Here is a 9,817-nt window from a genome sequence, read left to right as displayed (position 1 = left end):
TTGGGTGGAATTTGCTATAAGAGGAATGAAACGAGCAATTCTGATATTTCATCTATTTTAAGTTCCACAGGAGATGGCCCCCAGTTTCCACCTTGTGAGACAAACTGCAGGCAGTAGTACCATGCAGTGCCACCTCTGTGTCCCTACATATTTATAATCACATATAGCAGGGACAAGGATTCCTGTGTAGCTCTCCTCCTCCATTCAATACCAGATTTAAAAAAAAAAAAAAAAGCATCAGTTGATGCATTTAGGCACCCTTAGGTAACATGCACTGAATGGGAATGTTCCTTGCAGAATTTAAGAAGTGTCCCAACCCCACCCACCCTAACAGCTGCATGGTGGTTTAAGGATGAACATTAACTATGAGCTTGATTAACCATGCATGCATGAGCAGTGAAAACTTCCTTAACTTAGAATGCTTAAAGAAAGTACCTAACTAAAAACATAAACCAGTATCAGAAGGCCAACAGATGAAGAACATCCGTCTCAAAACTGCCTCAAGTCAGCAAAAACCCAAATAATTTTTTTCACTAGAAAATGTGAAATAGTCGAGAACTATTTTCTTATGAAACCAAGCAGTGGTGTTCACTCTCCTTGCATAAATGTTACATGCTAAACCTTTTTAAGATGTAAAAACAAAAGCCACTTTAGCAAAATTCACCTTCAGGCATTTATAACCAATGAGAGTTAAAAGGCAGGCTGCCCTCAGGGAAGCTGGTGACTAACACCTATCAACCCTATAAATACTCTCAGAATGCAGAAAGGCACTGTGAGAAGCAGGTGAATGGGAGTTGCGGTCATCTTTGCTGAGATGCAGTCTAAAAGCAGACATTTCCAGCCATTTTAGAAGGGTATTTCCTGGAATACTTGAAATTAGAATATTTTTCTTCTGACTCCAGTGAAGGAGAAATGTTCAATTAAAGGTAACGGCAAAAATCAACACTGAACCTTAAATCTTCGAACTGTAGCTTACCCCTTAACACTTCACTGCATCAACTAGGTGGCAAGTGTAAAGTCTGCATTATTTCACTAACAAAGATCAAACAGGACTAAAATAAGCAACACAGGGTGCATCTACATGTGCACTTTACTATGGAGTTGACTAATTAGCTCTGCAGTACTGTCACAGTCTACACGTATGCCAGTATTAGGGTGCAGTAAATTAATTAACCTGACTGTAGGATAGTACTGTTGGGAACAGTACTGTCCTGTGGCAGAATAATTTACTCCACTGAAACATACATGTAGACAATGACAGGGGCTGGCTGGGGTACAAGGGTGCTAAAGTGCCGGGGCTGCCTGCCACCTAGTCTTGTACTGTAGTACCCTTGTGCCCTAGCCAGCACCTCCATCAGCCAATGCCACCACCTGGAGCCCAGGGCTGACCCCCACCCCAGCCCTCCTGCCAGCCCAGGGCTGCTCTGCCTCAGCTCCAAGTGTTGTGGTCCTGGGCAAACTCTGCTGTCATTCATTTCTTCACACTAACAACACATGTAGATGTACCCACAGAGTGCTAAGTTTCTTAACTGAAAATTACCTTAAGAAATTTGATGTGCAAAATGCTGCAACTCTGGGGAGACAAAGCTACATCCATAATGGAAAGATTACTATTCAATTAAAATGTATTACTAATTTTTTCTGCCATCTCTCCTCCTGTCCCATTTCACCAATTCATTATATACTTCAAATTTCTGTTCTCCCATCCTCCTCTTTTACCTAGAGTTCCCATTTCCTTAGAAGACAAGTTATTACCCTTCTGCCCTCTCTACCCTCATCTTCCCAACAGCATTTCTCCTCCCTCCCACCAAAAACTCCAATGGTTTTTTAATCCCATGGTCATCATCCTAATCTTTGCTCTTTTACTCCCCATTTCCTCTCCCTTTGGCAGCTTCATGTCTTACTTTTGTAGCACATTTTCCTTCGTTTGAAATTTAACACTGTGATATTTTTTGAGGAATTTACTGTCAAGTTGAGCTGCATTAGTATCGTAACCTCAGAGTCTAGTCTGCCAGTGCAGGAGATTTCAACCCGAAACACTGCAAAAACAAAGAATAAGACAAGCTTTTTTAAAGTGCATGTCAACCATTTATTTTATAAAGCAATGTTTAAATGATAGGAGTTAAAAAGGACAACATTTTTCAAGCACTTTAATTGAGAAAACATCACTTGGGTCTTTAGATCTTGTGATTTCTGGGAAATCTATTACAGTGGGTGCAGTCAACTAGATTTAGTTACATAAACCATAGTAAAGCTCAAAGACTGCAAACACACAAGAAGTCTCTATAGTGACTTGCTAGACACTGCAGTTACCAAGCACTTAAATCAATCAGTTGAGGCAGAAGCTCAGATGTGTCCTGCTATCGCTGTAGTTCAAAACAGAAGTGCTTGATTTCTCCGCCTAACTTCCCTCACTTTTTAGAACCAACAAGGCAGTCTTTTCACAGCAGCCAAGCTGGAAAATTCTGGTCTCAGAAAGGCTGTCTGGGAACAAAGCTTAAAATTAATGTGACTAGATTTGCCTTCTAGGCGATGTACCAACATCCCTGATGTCAGCACAACTGCAAAAACAACAAGCCTGATATTCCACTGCCTTTACAAAGGAAACATGACACAGACAGCAATATGCCAGGATTTTACATCCATTGTGAACAAAAGCCCCAATGTTACTTTACTGCAGTAGTGACAAAAACACTTGAGCATATTCTTGCACAAACTAGGCAAGTTTTTCCCCTAATAGTTTTGAGGGGGTGGGGGCAGAATATTCTTGAGCCGACTTCTTTACAAATGCACAGTACTATCCCTTGGTGCCAATTAGCACTGTGTTTCTTAAAAAAAGAGATAAGGTGAAGTCATTATTTAATATATATTTATACATGCTTATAAAATCCTTGTGCAACTGTAAAACTTTAACAACTCTGGATATACACATGATAAACAGCAACTGAAAGCATAATTCATTAATTTTTAACACAATACAGCTCAAATTTCTAGACTTCAACGTAACTGCCATCTTTTGTGATACATCATTCAATCTAATCCTTCAATTTGTAGAAAACATTTTCCAGTTGCTGCTGAGTGATTTCATGAATTACATTTGTGATCCTTACCCTATGCATAGCTTATTCTATGCTAAAAAACTTAATGAATCATGCTTTCAATAGCCATTTACAGTTTGCTTCTATCATGTGTATATCCAAAATGATTGAAGTTTAAAGTTGCGCAAGGATTTTATAAACACCCTGTATATGTTACAAAGTAAGTTTACAATCCGGTGCATCTGTTAGCTGCGATAGCGAGACTGGACTATAACTTTACATATATTATGGAAATGTCATGCTTTTCTTTAGGGAACAGTTATAGCTTTTCCCCAAAAACGGGAAACAAGATTCATTCCCAAGCACAACAGGAATCTTGATTTACATTCTTACTGGAAAAGAATTATAACTGCTGTGCCTTATCATCTACAGCTAAACTTGTGTGAGAATATACTACTGGCATTCTTAAGAAAGTATTGTGCTATCATGGTGCTTGTGCCTTCAATGAAGGAAGTCAGTTTACTCACCTGATAACGTGCGAGGGACCTCTCCTTGTAAAGAAATATTGGCCTGGGGCATATCCATAGCCATAGGATTATCTACCTGAAATCCCAGTTTATATTCAACCTGTAACAGCATGTTGGAAACTGTTAAGAAACCCAGATGTAAAGGAATTTGATAACACTGATAAAAAGAATTAGTATGTGCACATTTTCTAGCTTTAGCTTGAATAAATTATGGGTTATTTCTGAAAAACAATACCGACAGGTAATTTTGTGTGCCCAAGATCAAGGTATTTAAAAGAAGTTCAATTATAACACAGCAGGCTACTAAGCACTGTGACTGCCAGGATCCTTTAAATGATTTCAAATTGGGCATTAAAGAGGACAAAAATACTTAAAAAAAACCCCAAAATCACTAAGCACTTTTGCAAATTAGGTTGGAGAAGATTTAACAATTCTTAAAATGCTTAACATAGGGCTAATTAACTCATGTTATTGCACTACATTTACCAGTCGAAAGCCAAATCATTAATACACTAAGGGAATTAAGAAATAAAGTTCTCACTCATTTACTAAGTCTCCAGTTATAAGGTAAACAACCAAAACAGTATAAAATGTCAATAATAAGCAATGTTCTCTTTCCACCTGAAGAATCTGAACCTGCAAACACTTTCGTACAAGAAAGAAAAGGGCTGTACAAATAATGTATAGTCAATTCCCTTCAGAATCTCATCTTTGCCATTAGATTCAGGCAAGGTCTTTCTAGGATCTTTTTGTTGGACTCATCTGAATTAGTTTAAGTCAGTACATCATGAAGGAATGAGCTGAGCAAGTCTTAAAGCCACCACCACCATGATTTCAGCATCATGTTTTAAAAGATGCAGAAAAAACTGAAGAGTATCTAGAGGCCATCATAAAACAAAAACAAAAAAGTGATAAATGGATAGGAAAGCAAGACATATGAAGAAGAGCTGAAGAAACTGAGTCTAGTTTGGAGAAAGGGCTGAAGGGTAGGGTGGGAATGGAGAGGGAGGACATTGAAAACTTGTTACAGCAGCATTTCAAATATTTGAAAGTATAGTTCTTCCTTGCCCCAGAGAGCAGGGTAAGAGACAATAGGTCTAAAAATAGCAGCAAAGCAGATTTAGATCAAATCTCAAGCAAACATCATTAGCTGCAAGAAAAGTAGGCTAACTGAACAAGCTACCTAGGGAAGTTGTAGAATCATAGAAAATGAGGATTGGAAGGGAGCTCAGGAAGTCATCTAGTTCAACCCCCTGCTCAAAGCAGGACCAGCCCCAACTAGATCATCCCCACAAAGAAATTAGTCTAGCCGAGCCTTCAAAACCTCCAAGAAGGGAGATTTTACAACCTCTCTGGGAGTATGTTCCAGTGCTTTACTACCCTCCTAGTGAAAAAGATTTTCCTAATATCTAACCCAGGGGTGGGCAAAATATAGCCTGTAGGCCAGATCCAGCCCACCAACTGAGTGAATCCAGCAAGGGCATGGGCACTGGCCAACTGATTGTATCCAATCCAGATGCCCCTGTGGTGCTCTGCACGGGGCTGAGCCCCATCAGCTCCCACATGGGACAGCCTGCCCTGCACCCACAGACAAAACCCAGGCCAGTGTGCACAGCTTCCCAGCAGGGCTGCTCCTGGCGCAGCTGCAGCTGCCCAGATACTGCTTGCACCCTCCCCCCGGCCACCCAGCAATCCTTCCTCCTCCTCTGCCCCTGCAGTGCCACTCTGGGCAGCAGACAGCACTACTCAAGAAAATCATATATCAAGACAAAAAATTTTTTTTTTTTTTTAAATAAAATTAAAATATGTTACAGTTTGACCCCCATCTTGTCCAGACTAAATAAGCCCAGTTCCCTCAGCCTCTCCTCAGAAGTCACATGGCTCCAGTCCCCAAACCATTTTTGTTGCCCTCTGCTGGACTTTTCCAATTTGTTCACATCCTTTCTGTAGTGGGGGCCCAAAACTGGGCACAGGACTTCAGATGTGACCTCACCAATGCTGAATAGAGGGGAATAATTACTTACCTCGCTTTGCTGGCAATGCTCCTATTAATGTAGCCCAGCATGCCATTAGCTTTTTTTGTAACAAGAGCACACTGTCACCACCGGCAAGTATCCTAGTCTGTGGCTTCAGATACACCCAAATCCATGACAATCCATCTATGTGCAAGCCCCAAGCCTAGAGGCATTGGAGTTCAAATGCCCCCTAGTCTCGCTTGCCCTTAGCCAAAAGGCCAAAGGAGCAAGCTAGGGGGAAAGCCTGATCACCATAAATTGTGTAGCCGAGATCCTTGTATTTGGAGGCCTTTGTAGACTCACAGGGGTCAGCCTGCCTGCAGTGCAAGAGTCAGGCCTTCACCCTCTAACTACACTCAAGTCATTCAAGGCTGAGAAGACAGCATCTCTCCTGCCAGGTAAGTTGGCTCATATTCAGTTTATGCTCCACTGGAGGTTGTCAATAAGAGGCTGGCTAGGCATCTGGCTAAAAGGATTTTGGAACAGCAAATTGAGCATCTGCACATGGGGTTAGACAGAAGGCCAATTACAATCCTGAAGTTCTAGGAATTATTTAACCGAGTGTAAAATTAAAATTTCCTACCATTTTAAAGTTTAAATGGATTTAAAACTTTTAAAAACTTTTTAAAAGTTTTTTAAAAGTTTTTTTCCAATCACATATAGCTCTACAATGTTCAAGATAGAAAGAAGACGCTGAAGGAGTAAAGTAGAGCAAGTGATACAATGAAAACTTGTTTTGATTTGCCTGACCTATAAACTTTTAGGGGACAAAAAAAAGTCACACACCACATGTTTAGTACTTTTTAAAAGCACTTACTGGCAAAGTTACAACTGAGGATGAACTGGGCTGTCTGTGTGTAGGGAATGAATCCAGGGTTTACCAGAGTTAATGTGTTTTTTTTAAATAGGGGTTTTTTTTTAATGGGCATGTACGGCACACATTGGGAACTTGGAGTTGTATAAAAGATGCATGCAGTTCACAGCTGAGCCAACACAATTTGTGGCAACTGGGAACTCTTTCATGTTCCAAGCGGAAGTGCGTGGATTTTGCAGAAGCAACATGCTTTCCACTCTCACAAGCTAAAGCAAGGCTATCCAACTTCTGAGCGACTGGGGGCCACATACCTTCACCCGCCTCCCCAGCCACATGCTGTGTGGGCTGCATGTATGAAACAGAGTTCGTAATTTCTTCAAGAAAAAAGAAGCTGGAAGAGGGAGGGGGAGGCCAGAGACCCCTGTGGCAGAAGCATCAGGAAAGCAATGTGGGGAGTGGTGCCTACACTGGGAGCCTAGGGACTATGAGTTAACCTGCTGCAGGCCACACAAATTGGACAGCCCTGGGCTAGAATGTGCAACAGGTGTACTGACTTGAACTGTACCAAGCTGCTACCAACAGCTTCAGAGGTAAAAATTCACACTTCACACTAGAAAGCTGCACCTGAGCCAAAAGAATCCTTGCAAGAGACTTATTTAGGTATTTTATTTAAAGTTTCTGACACTACAGACCAGATTTTAATGCCACCTGTCAGAGGTCTAAATGGGCTTTGGCACCCAAGCATGATCTTATTCCACCTACTCCTGTCCCCAAGAAGTCATCAGTGCAAAATGTGAGGGGCTGCACATTCCAAAGCCAATGATTAAGCAAAATCCTTTCCATCCAATTGGGACCTGGAAGTTCTCTCTACACCCCCATAAACACATTTCTGGGGTTCTAAATGTGTCAAATTTCCAGAGGCCTTAATTTATGGCTGCCTGTTTCACAAGTGTGTAGTTTATCCACAGTACTATAAAGTCAATGGATAATGAATGCATTCCAACTAGCTATATTTAATGGTTAAAAATATTATGTAGCCAACAGCCTTCTTCCTCCATCTTTGGGTTTGTTTTCCCAGCTCAACAATGGTTTGGCTCCCCTTTGACTATACGAATAAAATATAACTACAGTAGTATGTCCTAGCATACTATAACGTTTTGCAAAGAAAAAAAGCCACCAAGAAGCTATAATATTGGCCCTGTATTACAAACACCACACCATGTATTCATATAGCCAGGCTTGAACTGGAAATGGTTTATGCTTACCTTGGATTTAGCATGCCAGCTGAAATGAAGACTGCTGGTCTCACTGGGGATTAACAGATTGAAGGACAATGCGCAGTGATTAATAACATCATTCCTCACATAATATAACTCTGCATCAAGACCTAGAAAACAGAGTATTAAATTATAAGGCAGAAAAGAAAATCCATTTCTTTGTAGTACTCTAAGCACCACATTTTAATACAGATGTTGTGTCTACACGCCCACACTTTTCCTAATATTCTTAAATGCTAAATATAGGGTAGAAATCAACCCTCATTTATGCCCATGTTAAGAGAAGTGTTTTAATTATCATAAAATGATTAATCTTTTAGAAGAGCTCAGAGCCTAGGAATGGGCAAGAACGGTTGACATGGTCAATGAAGAGATTTTATACAAACCATAAAATTCATTTCAGGTTAGAAGGAATAGACTCATCTCACCCACTCACTGTGCACTCTCTATTTGTGTGCATCAGAGGCCCCAAATATGCCATCCTTTACAAAAGTATACATTCAAAATATGCTCTAATGGATTTATACGGAAGTAGCTGCAGATGATTTAGACTAGAATCTCTTATTTCTGGAGCACTGCCTAAATTATTCACTGAATGAGACAAGCTCCGTGGAATTGAGAGCACATAATTAGACCATAATCCTGCACATACGTCTACAAAGAAATCTTTAATATCAGCACTTTCTGCCTCTAAGCGCTTTGCTTTTCAATTTTTTGAAAACAATTCTTAATATTTCCTAAACAAAGTAATCCATAATATTACATTTGCTAGAGTTCATGTTAATGCATTCCCCCCCCCAACAAAGGACACACAGGCAAAGATTACTGAAAGAAGTAGGCATCTGCAATGCCTACTGTGGTCATGCTGAATAAAGCAGGGCCCTGTATAACTCAACAAGGGTCCCAGTTTGCAACAGACCCCGTGCTAATACAAGTTGGTTAACAGAAGCCTATTCTGTGCCTCCCTCCCCACAAGCTCTAAAATGAATCTCAGTTCCCCACTTGCAGTACAAGTTCATACAACATCCCCAACATATACCAACCACTACAATGCAAATCAACTACATTTTCCTTCCATGTGCAGGATTAAAGCACTGAAAGTTCAACACGTGTTTGAGTAGTATGCCAAAAATTAAGTAGAACAGACACTTGCCTTAAGAAACTCAATCAAAAGGCGAGGGGAATAAAATTTAATTTAATACTCTATAGAACAGTAAGGAACAGCTAAGTTTTCAGCACTGTACCTGCTGTTCCATTCAAGACCTCCAGTGAAAGAGGGAAAAACAAAAGGAATTTAAAAATGGTTTAAGCCAAAAAAATTGACATAAACCATACACACAGAAATAGATTTCCAAATAGCCTCCACTGATATACAAACAGAAACTAAAATAGTGCAGAAGGAGCTCCCTTAAGATGAAGCTAAGTTTATAAAACTTAGTTAAGGAGTGCACAGAAACACACTAACTCAGCAAATAAGATACTCCATTCAGCCCAGGATAAAACTGCACCAATTATTAAGCTTGTGACTACACCAATTAAAGCAACTCATCTTTACCTACCTTAGAATGGTTACTTTTAGAAGGTTTTGTAACATTTTTATCCCTTATGTAGCTAGCCAGTGAAACAGACTCACTTTATACAGGTACTCCTCACTTAACATCATCCCAGTTAATGTTTTTTCCTTAGTATGTTGGTGATCTATTAGAGAACATACTCATTTAAAGTTGCGCAATGTTCGGTTATAACGTTGTTTGGCTGCTGCCTGCTAGTTGGTAACTACTGTGATGTAATTGGATTTGCTTAACATTGCATTTTTCAAGAACGTAACTATGATGTTAAGCAAAGAGTAGCCGTATGTTAAAGCTGCAATCTAATGAATGCAAATAGTTCCTTAGAAAATAATGATTAAGAATAATACGAAGGCAATAAAAATAATTAGGTAAAAATTCTGCATTGTTCATTAGGACAAAAGTTGATTAGTCAGAACCACTTTAAAAACAGGTAATATGTCTACTTAAAAGAGAGGGGCTTGCTAGCTACTCTTCCTCATAAGAAGGCAGTCTCTAAGGCAGGGGTCGGCAACCCCTGGCACATGTGCCATTAGTGGCAAGCGGAGACAATTTTCCTGGCACACCAGGAGGCATGC

General features: G+C 40.1%; 1 protein-coding gene across 1 annotated transcript in view; it reads right to left on the bottom strand.

The window, feature by feature from the left end:
- RYK (receptor-like tyrosine kinase) overlaps window positions 1-9,817 on the bottom strand; it is a 130,890-nt gene that overhangs the window by 74,767 nt on the left and 46,306 nt on the right. The window contains exons 2-4 of the mRNA XM_019513026.1: window positions 7,660-7,781; window positions 3,566-3,665; window positions 1,905-2,039 (exon numbers count right to left, since the gene is read on the bottom strand). Coding sequence (XP_019368571.1) covers window positions 1,905-2,039; window positions 3,566-3,665; window positions 7,660-7,781 — 357 coding nt within the window. The remainder of the gene's footprint in view (window positions 1-1,904; window positions 2,040-3,565; window positions 3,666-7,659; window positions 7,782-9,817) is intronic.

Source organism: Gavialis gangeticus, unplaced genomic scaffold (genome assembly GCF_001723915.1).
Source record: "Gavialis gangeticus isolate Ggan-Ray unplaced genomic scaffold, GavGan_comp1, whole genome shotgun sequence".
Classification (NCBI taxonomy): Eukaryota; Metazoa; Chordata; order Crocodylia; family Gavialidae; genus Gavialis; species Gavialis gangeticus.
This window is presented reverse-complemented; position numbering and strand designations above follow the sequence as displayed.